Source organism: Perna viridis, chromosome 10, assembly GCF_037379345.1.
Source record: "Perna viridis isolate PV_CMFRI_1.1 ecotype Kerala chromosome 10, ASM3737934v1, whole genome shotgun sequence".
NCBI lineage: Eukaryota > Metazoa > Mollusca > Bivalvia > Mytilida > Mytilidae > Perna > Perna viridis.
The window spans coordinates 9,743,180-9,769,591 of NC_142454.1; the positions used below are offsets into that span (position 1 = coordinate 9,743,180).

General features: G+C 30.9%; 1 protein-coding gene and 1 pseudogene across 1 annotated transcript in view; one reads left to right on the top strand and one right to left on the bottom strand.

Moving 5' to 3' along the window:
- LOC148604456 (uncharacterized) overlaps positions 1 to 26,412 on the top strand; it is a 38,768-nt gene that overhangs the window by 1,586 nt on the left and 10,770 nt on the right. Inside the window, exons 2-16 of the mRNA XM_088548714.1 lie at positions 1,751 to 1,800; positions 2,258 to 2,462; positions 2,663 to 2,702; positions 6,637 to 6,702; positions 6,952 to 7,018; positions 8,906 to 8,986; positions 9,719 to 9,796; positions 11,551 to 11,620; positions 13,660 to 13,724; positions 14,987 to 15,053; positions 18,948 to 18,996; positions 20,764 to 20,832; positions 23,259 to 23,332; positions 24,803 to 24,954; positions 25,876 to 25,935. Of these exons, the coding sequence (XP_088404840.1) occupies positions 1,751 to 1,800; positions 2,258 to 2,462; positions 2,663 to 2,702; positions 6,637 to 6,702; positions 6,952 to 7,018; positions 8,906 to 8,986; positions 9,719 to 9,796; positions 11,551 to 11,620; positions 13,660 to 13,724; positions 14,987 to 15,053; positions 18,948 to 18,996; positions 20,764 to 20,832; positions 23,259 to 23,332; positions 24,803 to 24,954; positions 25,876 to 25,935 (1,193 nt within the window). The remainder of the gene's footprint in view (positions 1 to 1,750; positions 1,801 to 2,257; positions 2,463 to 2,662; positions 2,703 to 6,636; positions 6,703 to 6,951; positions 7,019 to 8,905; positions 8,987 to 9,718; positions 9,797 to 11,550; positions 11,621 to 13,659; positions 13,725 to 14,986; positions 15,054 to 18,947; positions 18,997 to 20,763; positions 20,833 to 23,258; positions 23,333 to 24,802; positions 24,955 to 25,875; positions 25,936 to 26,412) is intronic.
- On the bottom strand, positions 3,620 to 4,829 carry LOC148604457 (uncharacterized; annotated as a pseudogene).

The window sequence follows — 26,412 nt, forward strand, 5'->3', positions numbered from 1 at the left end:
GTATGTATAGGTAAGACAGAATTAGTTGAATATTTTTTGGGACATAATAAAATAAAACATGTCCATGTATTTACAAATGTACATGCATATCATAATAGATCTAAAATTAGAGTGCTATACAGTGTTCTCCCTAAGATTAACAGATAGCATCCTGGTAACCCCTAGATCTCAATAAAGCATCTTGCATCTAAAAATTATAGCATCACATTTGTATTGGACCCCATGGGATGTTCGATTTGGATAGCCATGATAGCATCCTGGTAAAAAATATAATATCAGGGCAATGTAATGCTATAATAATATGGCCCTGGAGAGGTACATATGTAACTGCAATAACATTTGTGTAAGTCATTACAAAAATTGAAAATTCAACCAATGTTTATCAAACCTTTATGCTACATGTAATGTTGTAAAAATTTGTACACATACATTTTACATGTTATTGTACTTGTAGTCTTTTATGCTGTGAATAAGAAATGTCAGATCACAGCAAACAAAATTAAAACATGCAGAGATACTGTACATGTGAACCTTCCGATCAATAGGTCATTTCAGTTAATTAAAAATTTCTGTTGGAATGAGAACCTTTATCTGATACATGTAATTTATGTACATGTGTTTATGTGTTACACACATTTGTACATACATGTATATATGTACATGTAAAGTAATGTTGAACTCCTGGTAGAATGTAATTGAAACACCAGAAGTTTAGTAAATTTTGCGTGTTTCAAATGTCATTTTTTGTGTTGTTGGAGTATTACCAGTGATGGAACTGCCATACATACACTCTCATTAGATCAATACATGTACAGTGTACAGAATGATATACATGGAAGTATTTGGAAAATGCAAATGTTAACAGAATACACATTGTTGCAAACTTTCACTTATCATACATGTACATGTTACAGACATGAAGTATGTACATTACTGTATGTAGATCTCATCAGTAATTTATCAGTTTGTTCATTCGTTTATAAAAATATGTGAATAGAACAAATATCGCAACTTGTTGATTTATACATTAACAATAATGAGAAAATCAATGTCATTAGGATGTGTAACAGCTTTGGAAGCCAAACTTAGTCTTTTTTTTTCCAGTGTATTGGTCGTAGATTTGTTTGTCTACAGTTCATATTACTTTTTTATTTTACTCAATTATAGATTTTTTGGGGATGTACACAAATACACATTACTGTTGGGTTGAAATGACTGAACATCCCCACTAGTTGAAGAAATATTCTGTTAAATTGTGCCAGTCTTCTCTTAAATGATATTCTTCCATTAGAATTTTCCTGTGAAGATAAAATTAAAAATTAATTTATGAACATTAAAAAAAAGCATTAATATTGTGATGGTACCAATATTTATTGAATTTTATTTTCTTAGTATGTCAAAATTCCTTTAATTCGTGGTGTTTTAAATTCTTTAATTTTCTACAGAAATTTTACATTTCTTTGAGAATTTAAATATGTAGTATAATAGATCAATGAAAAACATGAAAATTGTTATCCTTCATGTACATGTATGAACAATTGTTCTTCCCTGATATTCCATCCAGTGTTGTGGTTACATGTTGAGAGAAGTTTATTGGTGTATAATGATGGTTATATTTATTGTTGTTCATATTAAATTTATCAAAGTAAAACATTTATTCATCTATGTTTGTTTGATGTTTGTTGTTTTATATTTAAAAGAATAATTTGGTATTACCATAATTATATAAAGAAATAAATCTTCTTTTCAGGCTGGCGTTTTAGAAGGTATATTTGTCATGACAACAGTTGGAATTATAAGGTAAGTACTGAAGTATAGTGTACATGAAAGCCTATGCTCAATTGTTTGTACATAAAAGCCTATGCTCATTTGTTTGTACATGAAAGCCTATGCTCATTTGTTTGTACATGAAAGCCTATGCTCATATGTTTGTACAAAGATGAATATTAGCTGCATAAATGAAGATTTATGAATGATGATTTTGAAGGTTCTTCTTTTAACATTACAGCTTAAAACATTTTTATTTAAGTTACCTTTGTCCTCTGGAAATGGTTCATGTACATTGTATACCCAATTATTCATGGGCTGAGCCTTTTAAAAACACATGAATTTAGATCTAATTCCTTGCTATCACTTAGGGTTCTCATTACAATTTTGGTGAGTTAAGGGACTTTAAATTTTATGTAGTGATTTCCTTGGACTGGTTACACTTTAGAGCATGTGATCTGAACCAAGATGCTTGTTCTGTCGTTTACAGTGTTAAAGCCATGTTACTACTGATTGATTGTAAGTATAAACTGATATCTGAATACCGACTTCCAAGACGAGAGAAAGCAAAAGTAGAAAGTAGTCCTAAGAAATCTTTGGAGGCAGAGTCTGAGGCAATTGAAGATGGTCTTTTGTCATTAAAAGGTGCCAAGCAGGAAATTGTGAACCTGATAACAGAAGAAGAAGTTAACAGGGTTTGTTATATAGATGTATTGGCATATATAGATGTATTGATTCTTGATATTTGTAAAGCAAACTGGAGTTGGAGAGACATAATTTTTGGCTAGCCCTTGAACTATCAATTAAATGGGATGTGTGTAGTTATTTTACGAAACACGTGCATAATCAATAATTATGTTAAAAACCTGAAATTTCCAGTGTGCTATACTTTCAGGAAGAAGATCCTGGTCATGACTTGTCATATGGAGATGTAGGTTAGTATGTTAGGCATTCATATAATTGAAAAGGAGAAAATTAAAAATTATTTAAATCCAACGCTGTGTATGCCACTGTCATTTTGTACACAGCATCATATTTAAACAATTTTTAATCTCCTCCTTCTTTAGTTTAGTCTTTCAACAAAAGGTTATAGCTCAAACATTTTTTGTAACCTATTTTGACCTCGGGTTAAAATTTCATATAATATCATAACCCTGGGGTCAATTTATCCTTTAAAATAGGTTACACACAATTTTTGAGGTATAACCTTTTTTTTTTTTGAACAAATCAAAAGTAATATAGATTGATTACTAGATAAGAGGAGCATTTGATTAAAATCTCCAAAATTATGTCTTCCAAAAAATAACATTCATAATAAATAGTGCAATTTAATCATGCCCCCCCCCCCCCTCAAATGTAAAAGGAACTAGACACAAATCAAAGTTGAATAAGTTAAAGATTACAAAATAACATGGAAGACATTATTAATCTAATACCTGTACAATTGCATGGTTGGGAAATCTCAGACACCCATGGGTAATATTTAATCTTCTCTAACAAGGGTTAAGTAAGAGTTAGAGTTAGAGTAAGGGTATTGTTACATCTAATGATCTTACCCAAGCGTGTCTGAGATTTCCTAATCTTGCATGAGAAAAGCAGTTCTTTGATTCTTTCTCTCATGTCAAGTTTGTTTTCCCATTAAATGACCTACATTTAACAGCTGATCATGACACATTAATGTGGCCAGTCGTACATGAATATCATGACCAGGTGTAAAATATAGGTCACTTCAAAACAGTCATTGGATATAAACAACCTGTAAGAAATAATAAATCATGGGTTCTCCTGGTACCGAAACTTCATTAAAGTAGATATGATCACCATGAACCAAAAACTAACAGTACCATGAATACTAAAATGGGTTAGGGCAATAGTAAATAATTACGTAAGTAAAGTGGATGGTCGCACCACAATGCCGACTGCTGAAAATTGAATCCAAATTATTAAAAACATGGTCCGCTATAGTCTAGTCATCATAATCAATAATACAACTAACATAATCTGCGACTTTGTTCTGAGAACGAGGAATCCATTCAAGTTTCAGAGTCATGTTATGTTTTAAACACATTTAAAAAATTTGTAATGCTATGTCCTGTAAATGACGTTTTATGCTTCCCTTTTGAATAATAGAAACCACGTTTTGATTGTCAGTCAACCATTTTATACATGAATCAAAGAAAATAAAACCTTATGAACAGTTGTTAATTCTTTCCAAGTAGAACTACCATTAACATCATCTGCATGCCACATACCATGCGCAATGTTTTACGGATTTTCTAAAATGTACCCTCCAAAACCAGTATCACTAGCATCACTGTATACTATAGTATAACAAGAATAGTCAGTCACAAATTTCTTAAAATTAACACATTTAGCGTTATTTTTCCAAAACAAAATTTGTTCTAAACTCTGAAAGAGTAATAGCTGAATTCCAGGATGATGCTGATAAAACGTCAATACTAATATACTTAGTCATAATATATGCAATGTTTCCCACAACATAAGACATAGAAATAACTTGACCCACTAAGGAAGCTATTGTCCTAACTCATACTCGATTCAACCTGGTAAGGGTCTGTTCAATAACTACGGTAGTATCATACACTTTGTCAAGTCGATCTCCCGGAATGCTAAGCAAGCCCTTTTCAGTATCTATGAAATAGCCTAAAAATGCAAGTGTTCGGACAGGGCGCCGCAAGGGTTTTTCTACCTTGGGTACGAATCCACTGCTGATAAGATCTTGTTTGACTTCAGAAGCAATTTTTTGACCATACATCAAAATCTACATGAGTACCGAGCCCGTCGTCTAAATACATGAGTACCCGTTTACCTTCTCTCCACTTCTTGATTAAAGGTCTAGTTAATTTTGTGAAAATATAACAGGCAGAACTCAACCCAAACGGTAAAACTAGAAATTTAAAATATTTAATCTTGTCACCATAATTCCAAGAAAACCCCAAATAATCTGTATGAGGCTCATAAATATCGACCTGATGATATGTTGTATGAATATCATATTTAAAACAATACGAATCTTGCTGAACAAACTGCATAGGTACCCTAATATCCTCAAACTTAACAGAAGTCTTCCACAAAATCATTGACATGACGAAGGTCTAAAATTAAATGCTTCTTACCGTTTTTCTGTACAGATACAGTTAATGGGTTTACAACTATAGGTATACTACAATTAAACTGCAGATCAACAGATAACTAATTGCTTCAACTACAAAATCGCTGTGTGTGACAGCAGATCTATTGTTATTTAAATGAACAGGAGGTGGTGTAGTATAAAATGGCAATTTGTAGCCGTTTAGTATAGTGTCAATTATAAAATCATAACAGCCGATGTATGTGTTTTCTCAATCTGCCTTTAACAATAATATTGGATTAACCCTGTTCATATTCATAATAGTCATCAGTTAAATGAACTGGGGAATTGTTTATATTATTATCAACATCAATAAATGTATACTCATCTTTGATGAAATCGTTACGCTTTGGTCTGCTGTCTGCCTTTGGATTAAATGGACACTTGTCTCTCCAATGTTGCATAGCCCCCGTCTAGGTTTCTGAGCACTATTTAGTCGCCTTTTATGACAAGCTTAGCGCTGCTGCAGGCCTATTCTTTTGACACCCGGACTTGCACGGGGCTCGTGCTGAATGACAAGAGTTGCACAAAACCTGGGAAACTTAATTCAATGAAGCGTGACCAAAAAACCCTAAAAGCGCCCTCTAGACTACATATGATCAAACGCCCAGGAGAAAATAATTTCATTCTATTGCACTACCCATTTAAATGAATGAAATTATATTTATTCTCAATAAAATTTTAATTTTAAAACAATTTTTGAACACTTATTCGTAAGATTTGATTGTTCACTAACTCTTTATTTTTTATGGGAAAGCAAACATTTTCTGCCTGGACCTGTTGATGAGATAAGGAAATAATGCACAGATAAAAATAGGAATTTTCTTGTCTCCTTAGTGAGAAATGCACTTCCTATCAAATTCACTTTATGACAAATCAACGAATGTTCTTAGGTATAAAAAATGGTTTATGCAGAATTTTAATATACATCAGCTGTTAACTACTTATTATTGTACCTCAGTAATTTTTCATGAAAATTACCTGGATTTTATTACATTTTTTCTGGAAATAATGTCAAGACCAATCAATTGTTTTTACTACATTACCATTAAAATCACATTGTTTAATGGAATTCATTATGTATCCTTCTTAGTTGGTTTGTTCAAAATCAAATGGGGACACCAACATCTTGTTTGATTTATAAACTAAGTACTTATTGGAAAAGATAACTATTTAGAAGCTAGTACTTGAAAAGGATGTTAGTTTCTAATTTTTTTCTCTGCATAATAGACCGCCAGAAGTGAAGGAGGTCATGTGTTTGGTCCCTGGCTAAGTGACCAAGTCACACCAATCACTTGAAAATTGGCGGTCACTACTTCTCAGCCAAGCACATGGCATATAAGAGATAGAGTGCCAACTTATTGGCTTGGAGTAATATGTCTATGTGGGGTAACATATCTACCTGTGGCCTGTGGTCTGTGAGCTAGCACAATAAAAATTCCGGTTCAGGGTGTTTGACTAATACAAAGCAGGGTCTGTTCATTTAATCAAATATTCTTATCCTGAAGCATAAATTATCTGCTGAAGGTCATGAAACCTCAATCAATCTATCAATCAAAAAAATAAAACATGAACTGAATATTAGGGTCTACCATACCTTAGGATAATAGCTGCTCCCTCAGGGACAATATTTGACTTACTATTCTCCTTATATCTTTACATTACATATAAATGATTTATCCTGTAAAAATAAAATGCTTTTTTTTCTCCCTGAACAGGTTTCTATGCTATAGGGAACTATGGTCGTGTTTTAGTGGACATTGCCATTGTTGTGTCACAAGTTGGTAAGTATTAAATCCTGTCATTAAAAGAATGACTGAGTGTCCTGAGACAACATTACATACATGAACTGCATGTATTAGTACATTTAGTGTTTAGTACATATACATTTTTATATGCCATTAGTCCCTTTCAACATTTATTTGCTACACAGCAGTTTGCTCATTGTGAGTTGAAAAAGAATGAAAAAAAAACCTGTTATATTTGACTCAATATTGTTTCAAATTGAAGACTAATCATTACATATATTTTAGGCTTTTGCTGTGCATACTTGATCTTCATCACAGAGAACTTGTCTGACTATATCAATAATATGAAACTGTAAGTTTTTAATCTTTAATTTATCATTTAAGACAATTTAAGGAGGTAGACCTAGGGTAAGTGACATTACTCTTGAAATCAGTGATATGTTTGTATTATATTCAATTTCAATAAAGCCTTTCAAGCTTTCCTTTGAATCAGCATGAAATCAGTCCATGTTACTTTGATGCTTACAAGAGATTGATGTAAAAAGGTGAATACAAACGTTCCAATGATGTGTAAGGGTTTTGTCCCTTACCCTAGGTCTGCCTCCTTAAATAACTGCAGAAGGTATTGCAGATACACACTTCATCAAAGGTACAGACATTTTAGTTTCAAGTTGAACTGCTCTTTAGACCAGAATAAAAAAAAATGTAGATTTTTGTCATTTTTTTCTGAAAAAGCAAGGGACAAATTTTCATTTTTATTTTCTGTTTTTCCTTCAGTAACTGTCACTCATGCCCAGAAACAAGCGTTAGTATTATGACCATCTAAATGTGCTTCATGATTGATTTTACCAGCACAAAGTTATTGAAACAGCATTATCAAAGTATGTATTTTCTACTGCTACACCTATATCAGTTTTCATTTAATTTTGAATCATTTTTAAAAGAAATAGCAGCAAAAAAATTATGATTTTCAATCTGGAAGTTACTTAATAACGATAAGTCATTTCCAGACAAGACATGGAACATTTCCAGAAATTCGAGTCTGGGAATATTTTTCAAAACACATTTTAAAAATAAAAAAAAATGGGATGAGAATCTAGAATTTTTTTATTCTTGTGTTTTATTAGTGTTTTAGCTAGGATCTTAGAAAAGATGGTACTTGTGGAGGGCACTTAAGCATTTTATGTGCAAGATGTACCACACACCCTTGAATGTTTCAGATTGTTTTAATACACCTAGTATGTATGACAGGTGAAGGAAAAAGGAATTTATTTGCAATGCTATTTTATATAAAGGTGGCTTAGATGACACTATCATAGGGCCTAATCTAGACATTGATGACAAGGAGAAGTTTTAGTAAATTCTGTTTGAAATATAACAGTATTGACATATTTTTGTTACAAGAACCTTTTCCCTCTAAAGACTAATGGGAGAAGTTGAGCATTAACAATGAAATGTTTTTACTCATTTCTCCCTCTAGATTAGGCTCTGTTAGGGCACATATGAAAACAAATGCTGGGGAGACCACAGAGGGACATTGGTCTTTGAGGATATATGTGTGGTGTCCCTCCATTTTATCCAGCCATGACATTGCTCATATACCTGATGGAAAATTTGGGCCTTTTAGGGGGAATTTTAACTAGTCAGTTAGTCTGTAAAAATTGGTAGAGAGTTTATACTGTGAACTTAAAAAAAGGTAGACATCATGACACAGTAAACAATGTAATACTGATTGTAAGATCAAAATTCAATGTTGTATAAAGTAGATGACACTTGTGAATATTATGTCTGTGAGTTTTAACCTCTCAAATAGAACAAATTTTAAAAAAAGAAAAATGGAAGGTATTTCTTGAATTTATTTTAGGATACACATAACTATTCAAAACTAGAACAGTTTCAGTTCAGATGTGGTATTGGTCATATGGATTGTGTTAAAAAGCAAACTTATAATCTCATTGATACTGCTTACCGTATAAAGGTCAGGTCATGTTATCTTATTCTGACAGATATTACAGTAAGGAATCTGATAATTATGGTAGAGATATCCAATTTGGTACACCTGGTGCTGCTGATAAATATCCCAAAACCAAAACAAGACAATTCAATGCATTTCAAACTTTACACAACAATAACACTTCTTTAAGACTTATAAACATTTTCTTCATTTGCATTAAAGATTACAATTTTTTCTAATTAGTAATTTATGAATCAATTGCATGTAGATATTTTTCTCCTACAGAGTACATTGGTTGATAATTTTACTGCCACCCTTGTCCTTCATGACATTACTGAGACACCTGGGAAGTCTTGCTTTGACCAGGTAGGTTAACAAATTAATTTTCATTAGCCTTTGGCTTCAGATTGTATGCCTTTAAAAGTCTTAGACAGAAAGGACAGATATACATGCATTTGCCAATACATCAGAATTCAGGATTAAGGAGTGTTATAGGTTTATTTTGCAGTAATGTAAATCAGTATACTATTGTAAAATGCTTGGAATAGGTATGAATAGCTTGTGTACATTGCACCCTTACTGTTGTTTTACTTGACTAACATAAACAAATAAAATTACAATACTGATTAAATATATTATTATAGTCTCACCACATACAAATATACATATTTAAAATCTACATAGAACAAGTGAAACATTAGCAATGTATACATCAATCTAAAAAGATTTTTTAGAGACTGTTGAAAGACAATTATATTCTATATACATATAAATACAGAAATTTATTGACAATGTCTTGGTACCTTAGTAAATCCATTATTGCATTTTCTTTGTTTCAGATAAATTTATACCTGGTTTCATTTCTGTATTGTGAAACTTTCCCTTTAATTATAAGTATTAATTCTTAAGAATTTTATGGCAGGGTTAGAAACTTTGGATGTTCTTGTTGTCATAAGCAACCTAAAAAATGGGACAACTGGATTTAAAAAAAAAATAAATGTATTATTATTGAAGTATCATATTTTTTCTACACCTATGTTGCCTAATACATGTATTTTGAGAAGCTTATAACAGGTATGATAATTTCTCTCCTGATAGCTTGATGGCCCAGTGTTCCAACCTACTTGCCTTTGGTGTTGTGTTCTGGTTTGATTTTGAACATTTTCATCATGTTCAGTAAGTATACTACTATATTTTTTTAAATAAATCTTTTAATTAGATGATTCATTGCCAGCTTTACTAATGGAGTATAATAATAAGCACAGCCATCAATATAGATGACATACTAATTATTTGGGATTATTATTGATAGAAACTGGATAGAAAATATAATTTCTTAAATTCTTGGTGTTGTATACATAACATTTATTAAATGTAAGAAGGGAGATAACTCAATATTTAAAAGTATATATCATGGTTATGATCATTTTATCCCTAATATGCTTTATGCACTGCTTGATTGTGGCAAAGCTTTTTTATACTAAAACTGACAATTTCATCCTGGTGGGGTTGTTGTCTCTTTGACATATACACCATGATATGATATGATTATCATTTGTAAATTATCATATGATTTTCATTTTGGATTGAACATCATAATTTTGTAAAATAGTAATCCAGTACTTCACTTGGATACTGATATGTTATTATATCATCAATGCTATAACATTGTAACATAGATGTGTCACATTTTAGCTCTACCAGGTATGTAGTAGGTTAAACATACTCAAAATACACCTCTCTCTGTCTATGCAGCTTACTAGAGTATGCATCCTCAATTTTATGAATCTATGAAGTATTTTAACAGTTTGTGTGTTGATGATAATTGTTTCTTCATTTTGAGAAATTTAGAATTTGCACTATGAAATATTGAATAAATTCAGTAGTATTGATTTCAATAGTTTTTACAATATGAAAATTGGAAAACGCAATCTCTAATGAGCTGCAAGTATATGATAACACTCTGATCCCTTAACAAATGTCAAATATACACATGGGATTTCTTTTTTTATAAAATTTTCTGATTTTGTTCTAAATCTTATTTTATGTATAAAAAAAAAACATTTGGTTTATTACAAAAATACTTTGCATTTGTCATAACTGTATTTGTAAGAAGATCATAAGGTTCCATTTTTCCAGTATTGTCACTCTTAAAATATTTGTAGTAAATACATGTAGTGGTACATGAGATACATCGTTTCCTTTGAACTTTGAATTTGGTTGGCTAGATTTACATGTATATTAAATAACAAAAATACATTCAGAATTTGAAAGTATAAATTAAAAATTAATGTAATCATGTATTGGGAGTAGTAGTAGTGGCTAGATTTTAATTTTGTAAAATAGTTCTTTTTAATTTCTTGCAATTTAAATAACAAAAACATGAATAATATATTAGCAAGTCCTGTTTTTTTGTTCCTGTTGAGTTAGGACATTCTCTTCAGAGATTTATATTTACTGTTTTATTGTAAGACCTGTAATGGGAACTGCATGTCCTATAAGTTTTCATAAGAAAAATTGAAAATATATGTAATGAATGGAAATTCTAAAGAAGACTTGTAAATGTCCTGTTTTATAGTAATCATATCTGAGTAACAAGTAGCGGTGAATTCCTCTCTAAATTTATATGCAAGTCAAATTAAATATATTTCAACAAGTAAACTGACTATTTTGCTTTTTAACATCATGTATTGTTTGTCAAGGGGCATAACTGGAAAACTTTAAAATCAATGTATACATTTTGTATTTAAATGCATCTTAAAAATATAAAATATTGTAAAATCCAAATCAAATGCTATAAATGATATTGTAATCTGTATATAATTCTGAAACAGTTTTAGAGCACCTGCCAAGATGGGAAGAAATACTTGTTGATCAGGGCTGTCATAATCACTTTTAAATTTTTCATGCATATATTTGTTTATTTACAGAATACATCCAAAGAAGATGTCAATTGTTGGTCTTCCTTTCTTTGTATGTATAGCTATTTATTGTTATGAGGTAGGTACTTTGTTGTGGATCCATATATTTGTTTAAAGTTTTTAATCACTGAGTTTGACTTCTAACTGAATCTACCCCTCATTTAAGACGAACTTATCAAAACACAATGCATACTGACAATGTTCAAGTTAACAAATGGAAGTTATTTATAGATTAATGAATGTCACATGATGACTAAGAATGGAAGTTACTTATAGATTAATGAATGTCACATGATGACTAAGAATGGAAGTTACTTATAGATTAATGAATATCACATGATGACACAAATGGAAGTTACTTATAGAATAATGAATGTCATATGATGACTAATAATGGAAGTTACTTATAGATTAATGAATGTCACATGATGACACAAATGGAAGTTACTTATAGATTAATGAATGTCACATGACGACTAAAAATGGAAGTTACTTATAGAATAATGAATGTCACATGATGACTAAGAATGGAAGTTACCTATAGAATAATGAATGTCACATGATGACTAAGCAGTCAGTATACACAAAAAAAAAATTCAACTTACAGTCGAACTTCAATGTGTTGAACTCGGATTAGTCGAAATCTCGGATAACTCGAACTAATTACGAAGTCCCAGCAAAACTTCCCTTACTCCAATACAATTTTACCTCGGATGACATCGAACTCGGATGAATCGAAACCTTGGATAACTCGAGGTTATCAAACAGTCCCCTTGATATGACTTTGAGGTTAATTAACCCTGATGTCTCGAAGTCAACTAAGTAGTAGGAAAAATGATTGCTTTATTACAAACCATGATCAAAGTGTATTTTAACAACAGTTAGCATGGCTTTTAAAATTAATTTGTGGACACTCTTTATGGTTTGATTTGTTTATTTATTTAATTTAAAATTGCATGTGTTGTTAAAAGAAAACGAATTTTATTAATAACACGTGGGAATTTACACTAACAGTGATATCGGATATTTTGATATTTTGAAAATTTTTTTAAGAAATACAGATGAATTGTAATGGTATCTGACTATTTAATGAAACATCAAACAGACGATAGTTAGGGTATTTCAACGACTACATTCGTTTCGCCAGTGAATTTGAAATTTTATCATAATATTGCAGAGCACATGGTTTCACGATACTCTTGATTGTGAATCAAACAAAGCAGTATGTTATGAACTATGACGTTTTTGATATAGAAAAATTAAAAAGGAAATTTCACTAAAACACTTAGTGCCGTTCAGTATTTCAAACATGATATACAACATACAAATAATATCTTCCGATATGGAACGCTTGACATTACGCAGTACCGTGTAAAATGAAGTACTTGTACATGTACAAGCACAACAAATGATGTAACTACAGAAAAAATCATGGAACAAACTACTAGTATATCCGGTTTATCTTGACCTTGGATTACTCGAACCTCGGATAACTCAAACATTTTTGCATGGTTCCTTCGACTTCGACTTAACGAGGTTCGACTGTATTTTTTGCTTATGTTTTGAAAGCACCTGTAAAACATGATTATCATGTTTAGGACATCTTGAAAAACATATGTATATGACTAAACAGGTTATTCATGAAAAACAGTAAAATATAAAATCACATGGTATTTCTAAGTTTAAACTATGATTTCAGATATGAAAAGAGTAGGGTTTTCATTTGATTTTTTAAAATATATGAATTCATGTATTTTTTAAATGCAGAAAAACATATATTTACTATACTTGTCCTAAGGATATGTTTAAAAAACTTCTGAAAACATATGTTGCAATTTTGTTGTGTACTCAACTTAAAATCTACAAAGAAGCCTATGAAGATCCTTAGGAGAAAAATAGATATATGTGGAACCAAGGCAGCTTTTTCAATGCCAAGCAAATTAGGTTATTGCATAAATATGGTGTCTGCTGCATGAGTTAAAAAATCCTTAATAAGGTCAGGAATAATATTACACATCTGAAATGACAGAAACAGTATTTACTAGTTTGGTGATAAATCGTTAATTTTATCTAATAGAATGATGGACTTGAATGAAGTCTATGAAATATTTTTTTCAGGGTGCTGGTATGATTTTGTCACTAGAATCTTCACTTGCCAAAGAAATTAGACACAAGTTTAAATCGTAAGTATATGTTTGGTATATTGTCACAAATTTGACTTTGTCAAATATTACTATACATGTACTAAAAATCTAAATAAAGTATATATCATTTAGTATGCCAAAGTTAAGAATAAAATATAAGGTTATGTGTTTGAGTGTGTGTGTGTGTGGTTTTTTTTTTAATTTTAACAAATTATTATAGAATGTTATACTAGTTCATTTCTTTATGACTGTCACAACAAAATTTGATATTTTTTTTTACACCAGTAACAGCTGTTATAATGAAAAAGTCAATGTAGATAGTAATTTAAATAGATATGTATTAACGAATAGTTTATTATGCTAAGGGTTATATGGTAATATATGGAGCAGTATGTGGTCCCACGAAAAATATTGAATTTTTTTAGGTGACCAACTGGTCCATGTATTGCAATTTGACCTGAAGTGTCATGCACTATTTATTATATTATACTTTTCAAATGTAGTTTACTGTTTGATCATTGGTGTGGAAGAAAAAAATATACAAAACTTCTTAAATCATCATGTCACATTTTTAATTTGGAAACAAGGCATTCCATTGTGGAATTTGGTTTCAGACTAAACCTACACCATTTTCCTGTGTGACCATATCTTTATTGGGATGGGTAGCAGGGTGTTTATATTTTGACCATATCTTTATTGGGATGGGTAGCAGGGTGTTTATATTTTGACCATATCTTTATTGGGATGAGTAGCAGGGTGTTTATATTTTGACCATATCTTTATTGGGATGGGTAGCAGGGTATTTATATTTTGACCAAATCATTATTGGGATGGGTAGCAGGGTATCCATTAGTGAGCTTGCTAGTTTTTTGTTGTTTATGTTGTCTCCCTTTAGTGGTTTATGAAACTATTCCTTCATCTATCTCCTGTCCATATGTGGTTTCTTTTCAACTTTAAATTATCTTACCATTTTACTTTGTATTTAAGAATGGGCAGTAAAGAAAATTTTGCCTATTGAAGAATAATATAAATTTTCCATGTGTATATTGTTTATTGTGCGAAGTGCAATAACAAAATATGCACATGGAATATTAATGTTATTTTTGAATTGACAAAATTTTTATTATTGCCAATTCTTATAAATTGATTTTAAAATATATTTTTATCTTTAAACATGAGAAAAGTAGCTCTGAATTTAACTGAATAGGGGTGTGTCAATATTTTTTTTATCCACTGAGATATAACAAAATTATTTTAACCAATCAGATTACAGTACTTATCTCAAATTAATTTATTTTCAGATATTTTATATTTACCATGTTCATAGTAACATTTCTGTACATATCATTTGGATCAGCAGGCTATCTGGTAAGTTTTCTATCATTATAATTATGTTCAAACCGAAAGTGTTAAAACCTTATTGGCAGGTTATCTAACAGGATATTGGTAAAAACAAGTTGCTTGAGTACCAGCAGTAAAATAATTCTGCATTATGTTCTAGTATACGTTTATATGGAATAGCAAAAACATTTTTGTATTTTCATGAAGGGGAGACAATAAGTAGAAGATACACTGTGAAAATTAACATTTTGGTTATGAATAGTCCAGTTCCCATGTCTTTTTTTATTCAAACCTTAGTTGAAATCTTAGTAGCATTTGAAAAAGCTATGAATTATAAACCAGAAATAATAAAACATAATGGAAGCAGGAGGTTCAGGGCTTTATAATACCTGGTTTAACCCGTCTTCCATTTTGAAACACCTGTACCAAATCAGGACCATTGTGGTGGTTTTCCAACTTCATGTTTTTTTTTGCCCTGATATAGCCATTTGTTTAACAGACTTTCCTTTTGACTACTGCCTAGAGCTTATCAGTTTGGTAATTTTGTTATTACCCTTCATTAATGTAAGATTATAAAAAAATAGTCATTTTTTTTGTTTGGTTCTACAGGGTATTAAGAGATAAAGTTATTGATATTAACTCTTAAATGTTTAATCATGTCGATTTATAGCGAGCACCGCTAAGCGGTGTGAGCCCTACTGTTATTACATGTACTATCTAAATTTCCCTTAAGGTTCCCTGATATACTAATGAAAAAAAAAGTCCTGTCCCGGAAGTAACAAAACTTGACTGTCCTTACGGAGAAGATTCATCCCTCCCCTAAATCAAAGAAATTAAAGTATATATGTTAAGAATAAGTTTCAGTAAAAGTAATTTCACCTTTTCTGACAGTTTTCATGTATTTTTCTATTTTTGTTTACTTATTAAAAGATGTGAATATGATGTTTTTAAAAAGTTTGGGAAAAAGTGGATGTACGTACCTGTATCTTCGCCGTTCCACTGTTGCTGTTGTCAAGAACCTAACCTACCTTGGAAAAAATATAACTCTGATTGTATTATCCAAATCAAAGCATAGCTTTTCTAAGATAGGAAAGGCAATCATTTTCTTGTTTGGAATTCAATTGATTTGCAGCTGTCAGTTATGTCTGGATTTTGTTAACGTCACATGATATATGTAAAATATTCCAACCATCTGTGGAGACCTGTAATATTTCCGGTGTCTGTACAAATTGATCTGACTGGCTAAAACTGAAAAGGATGTTGCTAGAGATGCCCTTAAGTGTTAAAAATTATGAAGTACGGCAAAGTGCTATAAAGATATCTACCATTTTGAAAGCGAAGAGAAAGGGGGGATGGGGTCAGGATTTTGTAAAAACATATTTTTCAAGTTACTCATTCATTGAAAAAAAAAAAAAAATCCCTCATTATTTAACTAGGCAGATTTTCCAATAAAAATATTGATTTCTCAATTGCAGCTGAAATATAAATAAAAATATTGCACTTGCAAAACAAAAATTTTCATCCAACCCCCCCCCCCCCCTTTTTGTAATGTTCTTTATTATTTTTATGAGTCTTGCACAAACGGTACATATATGGTAAAGCTCACAGTGCTCACTGATTTAGGGAATGCCTATTCCATATTATTTCTTAGACATTGTTGCAGCCTTAACGGATAAAGTGTTATTGTATTTCTTGAATAGCAAAGACCATTGAGCATCATGGTGCATTCTAGAGAATGAGATGCTGCAGTTGATAAGGAAAATTTACTGATATGTAAATGGCACTTAAGTATAAATTCCTGTGACCTTGCATTCTCCTTTGTTTTTGTTGATGTTTTGGTTTGATTAATGACCCATTGTTTCAATAAAAAGCCAGAAGAAAATTGAATAGACTTTCTGTGTCAGATAAAATTCAATATAAAAGGAGAAGGGGATTTAAAGGCTCTTATTGGCCCAAAATACAACTGAAAGTTAGTCATCAAGTGTTAAATGTGCTTTTTTGTGAATTTGGAGACTGGAATTTAAGAAAACCTAAAAACTTCTGGAAATTCTTACTTTAAAAGGACTAAGAAATTGCATGAATTTTACCAAAATTAAGATATTCTGTTCAATTTGTACTTTTGGTCACTTTAGAGTAACATTTCTTGCAATAGAATGATGTCAAAACAACCATAAAACAACTTAATATTTAGTGAATACATTCATAATTGCATAGTTATCATGTGTGAAAATATATATTTGTTTCTTGAGTGTGGACATAGTTTTCTGGATGTAATAGTGTCTGAAAAAGTTTTTGTTTAATGACAGATATTATTGTGGCTCTATTGTTACTTCATTACTATGAATGAAAACCACCTAACTTTCATTTTTCTTATAGTGATATATAGATATATGATAAAGAGTTGATAATTTTTGGCCATTACACTTTTTGTAGTTTTTTTTCCACTATATAAAATCATGTCTCTAACTCTTTGATGAACTTCCTACCTCTGTGTTATAAATAAGTGTACTTTCATATATCTTTAAGTGATTTGGAACTATTCAGATAAAACTTTCCCAACATTTACCTGATGTAACTTCATTTAAAGTATAAAATGTTCATTGGATCAATAAGTTGATTTAATGTACTTGCATTATGTTGACTTTGTTACATGATATCACGCTCTAATGCCTTCTGAATTTATTCTGGATGAATTTTATGGATGCATTTCATTATTACCTTTGATATAACTGATGCATATGAATAATTTAAAAATGTAATCCCAGCATAATATTGAAGGCACTTTATTGCTCTAAAAACATCTTTAGGTTTATGGTCAGATTGAAATTCATGTCAGATTATCTGCTGCCTACATGTAGGTTAGATGTTTGTGTAGGTTAGGTGTTTCTAGTGGGTGTATTTTGCACTTTCTGTTATGTAAATTAATTCATTTCATTGAAATACTTGCTAACCAGCATTTTTCCTCATTGTCTGATCTTATTTTAAGGAGGTATACCTAGGGTAAGGGACATAACTCTTGAAATCAGTGATATGTTTGTATCATATTCAATTTCACCAAAGCCTATCAAGCAATCACTTGAAACAGAATGAAATCAATCCAAGTTACTTTGATGCTAATACATGAGATTGATGAAAAACGCTGAAAACAAATGTTCCAATGATTTCTAAGAGTTGTGTCCCTTACCTTACGTCTGCCTTCATAAGGGGAAGCACTAGAGTATTTGAAGTGCCTAGTAGTGTTAATGGTTCAGTCACATGCAATGGTATTGTCTAACCTGTCATAGCAACCACCTGTATTCAATAATAACCTGTCTTAAACAACTATGATTATGATATCTTTATGTAAAGCATTGTATATAATAATAAAAAACACCTGTCATATATGACCTTGATTTTGCACTCCCTTTCAAAGTTGCGTAAGACAGATTTGACTCTACATCATGCATTCAAATTCTTAAGAAGATTTAAAAAATATTTGAAAACTCAAATGCCCTTGTGACACAATTAAAAGTTCTGCCAGCAATTCAGCCTTGGCAAACGTCAAAAATGAAAACTGTGGATAAAGGTTCCCTCAAATGAAATGACTTTTCTTGTTTTTCCAGCTTTGTCACATCTCATTTGAAGGTACCTCATTATCAGTTTTTTTGCCATATCAATGAAATAAAAACAAAAATGACTTTTTTTTTCAGACCATGAACAGTTTAAAAAGTACTCTAACAACTTTTTGAGGCAATAAAACATTAAAAAAATTGCCTTCCTCTCTCGTTTGTTTTCATGGTAAATGGCCTGAGAACCAAGCATTTAAATCTGTACGGTATATATTTTTCTTATTCTTACTTGCATTGAAACTAAGGAGTCGTCAACTCATGTACAATGAATCATTGAATTAAATTGTATTATTGATATTTATTTTCATTTCAGTCATTTGGTCCAGAAACCAATGCAATCATTACTCTTAATCTTCCCAAAGGTATGTACTAACATTAAACTAGACCAATCAAAATTATGTATCAGACTCTAGCATGCATTGTTTCAAGTTAAGATTGTGCTACACCATGAAAATTTAATTTTCTCAACTGTCAAAACATGAGAAAAATGACTCTGAAAAAAATCCTAAATAAACCAGTAGACAACTTTCACATTAACTTCCATTCCAAAAGAAATCATTTATATCGAGCTCAAATGGGGTGAACAGGCATAAGATAAGAGACATTGCAATGGGAGCCAAGGGAACAGAAACCTGAATGCTACTAAGATTTTTTAATTGATACAGTATTACAGAGGCAATTCAAATATTTTATTTTCATAGACATATTTCCACATCATTATTACTGGTCTGAATTTTTTCAAATCTAAAATTCTTCATTTGTCAAGTATGAAATCATAAACAAGTTTCCACCAGATTTAACGTAAATAGCAAATCTGAAAGTCATCTATTTCCACTGTTGTTGGAAAGTAGACATAGTGTAGCTTTTTATCTAAACATTTCAAATTTACTGTAGATTATATTTCAAGTTTACTTTGGTGGTAAGTGATGAGTTTATAGTTGGAGTTCATTTTTACTATTTCATTACTTATTTTTATCTTCCATATATCATTGTTTTTACCTAACTATAATACTTTCAACGAGGGATTTTTAATTTATACACTTTAAGCAAGTGGATAATTCTCCATTACTAATTATTATAATTACATTGCATTTCATGTGAAATTAATTTATAATTAATTAATTGATGAATCAGGATAATATGAGAAAGGCAACAGTAGAATATTGAGGATTTATTTACTTATGCATCAAAGAGAATTTCTATATTCTCTATGAAGCTGTAGTACAGACAATTTTTTTTCAGTGTCATGACTATGCATACCAAATTTTGACATCTCTATCAAAACAATATCATTGCAAGAAACACACTTTATTATGATTCCTGACATAACTTGCCTCAGTAGATTTTGAAATAAAGTACCCTGGTATACAAAACTGTGACTTAGCAAGAATTTGTTCATAATGATTTTTTTCTTTATAGTCAGCGAAATATGAAGATGAGATATTTTAGTAGTAGTTTCTAAAGATTGAAATTTATTTTTTAGTTAATGACAAATTATGATCATTCAAGACTATTTTAGACGATAGATCAGTGTAGCCATTTATAATGTAAAACATTTTTACTTAAGAATTTTATGACGAATATATAAAAAAATACTTAATGGAATTTGAGTTTTTGAATAATTTTGAAACATTGAACTGAAACTTAATAATTCAGAATTAGTTCTAGTTATAAACTATCAGAAGATGTAAGTTATTCTTGTGGTTTACAAAAGTAGTCTCATGAATAGAAAAAAAACTTTTATTTTCCAGTTTTGTATTGCCCATTACCATCTCAAATAAATAGAAGCAGTATTTTCTATTTATTTTTGGAGAGTCACTAGGTCGTCATTATTGTGCTTATACTTTCAAAAGAGTGACTAGATTTTGTTGTGATAGTCATGCCATTATTATTAATGTTTATTTTTAGGAGATTCACCAGATTTTGCTGTGATAGTCACACTATTACAGTTATTTATTTTCAGGTGATTCACCAGATATTGCTGTGATAGTCACATTATTTCCATTTATATATTATCAGGAGATTCGCCAGATTTTGCTGTGATAGTCACACTATTATTGTTATATATTTTCAGGAGATGTGCCAGATTTTGCTGTGATAGTCACACTATTATTGTTATATATTTTCAGGAGATGTGCCAGATTTTGCTGTGATAGTCAAGTCATTATTATGTTTAGCCTTATTTTTTACATATCCTGGTAAGTATTAATATAATGTTGGGCTAATTGCGTGTTGGTAATGCTTCAAAACTTCAACCTTAACAGTCGGAAGTAGCTGGAATTTACCTACAAAAAACTGAAAACATTTATTCTGAAGTTGAAAGGGAAGCACTCGAAAAGAGGGCTCCAAGAAAAAAATTAACAACATGATGAGACCCTTGAACGTCTTTCAAGGTTATTACACCCTAACTTAAAAGAGCAAATACTGTAAAATGAGCCAATTTTCAAAGATCAACTCCTCTGAAACCATAGGTGCTAATGTTTTGAAGCTTGATATGGTTGATGACCACAATGCCCTCTGCAAACAATTAACTCAGGTGGCTCAATTAGGTGGAAGGAATGATGCAAGTGTATGGACCTTTTTAAATGATACCACATGATATCAAATTCTCCAGGTGAGCAATTCAGGTTCTCCAGAGCTCTAGTTTTGTGTTTTTTGTTTTTTTCTATGGTGTTCTCGCTTGTCAGGACCAGGTTTCATGAAGAATCTCGAATTGAGATTATCTTTAATACTTCCTCTACTCAAATTTTGACCAATCAAATAATTTGAAATTGAAGATTTGAAAGAAAAACTCAAGAATTTTAGGAAATTCTCAATTTGAGTTCTTTTTATGATACCCTGGCCATATCTTTAATACAACCATTTTTATACGCCCGTATAAGATGGGACGTATTATGGTATACTGTTGTCCGTCCCTTCGTCCCTCCGTCGTCCACACTTCAGACAATAACTCAAAATCTCTTTCACCAACTTTTATGAAACTTAGGTGAATTGTCTATATCTTTTGATGTAAGCTCCCTTTCGATTTTTATAAATTTCTGATTTTTCCTTTCCGTGTTATGAATTTTTATACCTACAAAAGGGTGATTTTCAAGTTTTCGGACAATAACTCAAAAACACTTTCACTAAATTTTATAAAACTTTGGTGAATTGGTCATATGTATTGAAGTAAACTCTCTCTTGATTTGTATAAATGTCAAATTTTACGTTTCCATGATATGAAGTTTTTACTCCTTAAAAAAAGGAGACAACGGTCAAGGAAATTTATTTGTTGAAAAATTGTTGAAAATGGACCATTTGTTATGATAGTGCCTAATTTTTTTTGCATTTTTTATTTACTTTTTTTTTTGGGGTGGTGGGGGTGTATGGATGGAGGGGGGTATTTGACAGGGCTCACAGTATTTCTAGTTGATCATGTGAATTTATTAAAAGCATAAGGACAAGTTAAAAGGGCAACAGGTGTACCATGTGCTTAAAGTGCAGCTCTTTATTAAAATTGAGTTCAAGTTAGAGAGTATCTCTGGGTATTTGAATATCACAATCTACTGCCTTGATTAGGTGTTTGTGTAGGTTATGTATTTCTCATATGTCATGTGGGAGTATTATGCACTTTCTATAATATAAATTAATTCATTTGTTGATATTTTTCAACCAGATTTTTTTCTTGTGGTTTGGATATTATTAAAGAGAAGTTATTGAAATTCATGTACATAATTAAAGAGTTTGACTTTGTATTGAAGTATATGAACTGAATACAAGACTTTTACATCACAAACAATTTACATTTTATATATATCACCATCAAAATTGTTCCAGTCTATATTGATTGTCACTAGTCTCATGTGAGTAAAACTGTTCCAAAAAAAAAAATATCAGGAAATGTCTAAGAAAGCTAATTTGTATAAATTTCCTATGATGTTGCATATGCTGATATGGTTTAGGTTGGCAAATTTATCTGATCAGAAGTTGCAGTAGACGTTCATCAATCACTGCAAAAGGACTTACTTATATTAATGCAATCATGTAACAACATCAATCACATTTCTAGCTGATAAGTGTCCTTTCATTGACACACTGTACAATATTTTACTTTTGTGTTGCAGTTTATTCTTCATCTACTATCTTTTCTGTGTTTCAAGCGTTGTTTTGTGGGTTATGATATTTTTGATGTATCCATCTATCTGTCAGTTCTTTTTATGTCATCACAACTCCTCTTGAACATCTGAACAGAATTTCACTAAACTTGGATACAATATGTAGTTGTGCATATTTCCAGAAAATTTTTTGTATCTCTTATTTCATGGGAGTTATGTTCCTTTGAACTTAGTTTCCAGAAGTACATGATTTGAGTTTCTCATCATCACAACTTCTGCTCCTGGACAAAATTTAACAAAACTTGGGTAAGAAGTACACAACATGCAGTTGTGCATATTAACAGGAAATTTTAATCCTTCAAATATAAAGGGAGATATACCTGTTTAAACTTAGTTTCAAAAAAGTAAAAGTTCTTTTATTATTCATTTTATCGAAAACAACATGACATAATTGGTATTTCACAATTATTTTTTCCACTAAATGATAAACTATTGATTCAGTTTGACAATTACAATATTTTGTTTTTCAGTAATGATGTTTCCTGTTGTAAAAATATTAGAAAGTTACTTAATGAGTAGTCCTGAAAAAAACATATGGAGAGGGGTAAGTCTTTCCCTGTTGTAAAAATTGTCCTGAAAAAACATATTGAGAGGGGTAGGTCTTTTCTTGTTGTGAAAATAGTCCTGAAAAAACAAATGGAGACGGGTAAGTCTTTCACTGTTGTAAAAATAGTCCTGAAAAAAAACATATGGAGAGGGGTAAGTCTTTGACTGTTGTAAAAATAGTCCAGAAAAACATGGAGATGGGTAAGTCTTTCCTTGTTGTAAAAATAGTCCTGAAAAAACATATTGAGTGGGGTAGATCTATTTTCTGTTGTAAGAATAGAAAGTTGTGTAATGAGAAGTCCTGAAAAAAAAAAACATTTTGGGAGGGGTAGATCTATTTCCTGTTGTAAAAATTGTCCTGAAAAAACATATTGAGAGGGGTAGGTCTTTTCCTGTTGTAAAAATAGTTCTGAAAAAAAAAATATATGGAGAGGGGTAAGTCTTTCACTGTTGTAAAAATAGTCCTGAAAAAACATATGGAGAGGGGTAAGTCTTTCCCTGTTGTAAAAATAATTCTGAAAAAAAAAAACATATGAGAGGGATAAGTCTTTTCCTGTGGTAAAAATAGTCCTGAAAAAAAAAAAACATATGGAGAGGGGTAGGTCTTTTCCTGTTGTGAAAATAGTCCTGAAAAAAAACATATGGAGATGGGTAAGTCTTTCCCTGTTGTAAAAATAGTCCTGAAAAAAAAAAACATTGAGAGGGGTAGATCTGTTTTCTGTTGTAAGAATAGAAAGTTGTGTAATGAGAAGTCCTGAAAAAAAAAGGCATATGGAGAGGGGTAGGTCTATTTCCTGTTGTAAAAAATATTAGAATGTTGATTAATGAATAGTCCTGAAAAAAAAAAAAATAAAACACATGAAGAGGGGTAAGTCTTTCTTTTTGGAAATAGATGAAAACAGTGTTAAGGAAGAATGTTGGGTAAAAAATTAGTAAATGGTTGACTTGGAAACTAACCACGATAATTTTATACATTACTTAAATATAATTATATATACATACTATTTTAGTTGATTTCTTTTAAAAAATCTTAGCTTCCATGATAGGGATGGTTTGAATTTAGATTGCTGATTTTAAATGGGTTGTATATCCTAAAAAGATAAAGGTGCCTTTCATTATCAAATTTCTGTTTTAATAGTTTTAAAAATGCATGTATATTGATTAGATTGAATTCAAATTTTATTTGCAGCTTTACTTTAATGAATTGTTCATGGAAATGGGAATGATTCAAAAAGAAAGCAACTTCATCTTAAAGTAGAAAACAGCCCACGACAACTCTTGATAGGGATCTAATACTTTGTGTGGGCCTTTCCTATCAGGGCAAAGTATACTATTAGGATTTTTGTATCTTAGATAATTAATAAATGATTCCACTTTTTTCCAGTTCAGTATGTTCTTCTTTATGAAAGAAGTAATGTGCAGTAAAATTTATTATAAACCTGTATAATAACTCCTTGCCATTTTTCAGAATGCTCTGCGTCTTATGATGGTGCTTACAACAGGTTTTGTGGTGATAGTGATTCCTAACTTTGCAACTCTCATGGCATTAGTGGGAGCTACCTGTTGTACAATGTTAGCCTTTGTTTTACCTGGACTATTCCATATGACAATATTCAAAGGGTAATTTTTTTTTTAAATGAACTTATTGTTTGAAGGTAAGTCATATTTCATGAAATTTCTTGATTTAGACGACATGGAAACTTTTTTTTTATTATTTTCCTTTGAAGGAAGTTAAGGTGGAGAGTTATATAGCAATCGTGTGTCATTGTCTCTGCCTATATGTATCAGTTTTTCCATCATGCCTTAAACTTTTAAATGGACTTTGATGAAATGAACCGCTTGCTGTTGGAATATTCCAACTTAAAATTTTCACAAAGAAGCATGGATAAACATTTATGAGCCTGCTCAGTGTATCTTCATTAAGGAGTTTGGGAGGTGTACAATAAGAATCACTTTATCCATTAAATTGTGTGTATTTCCATTGACTTTATAAGTGAGGCATCTCTCCATCAATTCAATACAATCAAAGAACTTTATATGAAGGTATCATATTATTATGAAGTGGTATGGTTTTTGTCGTACCTTCTGAAAAGTTGCATGTTCGTCTGTTTGTCCTTCCATCCTTACTTCCATACATCTGTCCATCCCTAGGTTTCAAACTTGAAAACGGATCATTGAATTGTTTTGAAACTTTTTACAGTTTCATGGCAAGAAATCCAGATCAAGGTTAATTTTCAGCAAAATCCAAGTAGTTTTTGAGTAAGACTATTTGAACATTTTGTTATTCCCCTTTTTTCACCATTACATGGTGGGTTATCACTTAATGCTTCATTAATGCCATACTTTTAATTATTATTATTATTGGTACTTGATGCTTGCAGGTACAATAATCAAAATTAGAAGTTTACAGTTTTAAAGTCTATAATAAAGTTGGATATAAAATTCTTTTAGTTAGATTTCTTACAATATTTCTAGTCTAAATAATGAAGATATCACTAGTTGATCCTGAAGTTTATGTACAATGTTTTGTTTTTCTTACAGGTCACTAACAATATATCAAGTAATCATTGATTGGACACTTATGTTTATGGGAGTTATTGGGTAAGTTTATAATTCATTTCAATATGATATCATGGTTACCAAGGTTACTTCATTTAAATTTTAACTTTTGTTTTGGTATATAAGCAAATGAAAAGTTATCGCCTATATGTTATTTTTGAAGAATACAAATTCCTTATACATTTGTTAGTTAATAGTCCAATACAGTGTGCACCAAATAATGTATCAACAGATGAAGTATTATATTCACATAAAACATTTCAGCCCTGACCACTAACATGAAAAAATTTCCTTGTGGTCTTCATAATACCATCTGTTAGGAGTTATTTGGAGATATAGTTATGATAGTGTTTGTCCTTCAGTGCCTCCATCAATACCTCAGAGCCCACTTCTTTTTGTCCTGTAACACAGAGGGGTACTCTTCTCTGATCTGTTAACTTCCTACACCACCAAATAGAATGATACTTTTACAGAATATTTATAAGATATTGGAGATGTTTGTCTCCTACTTCAGATTAT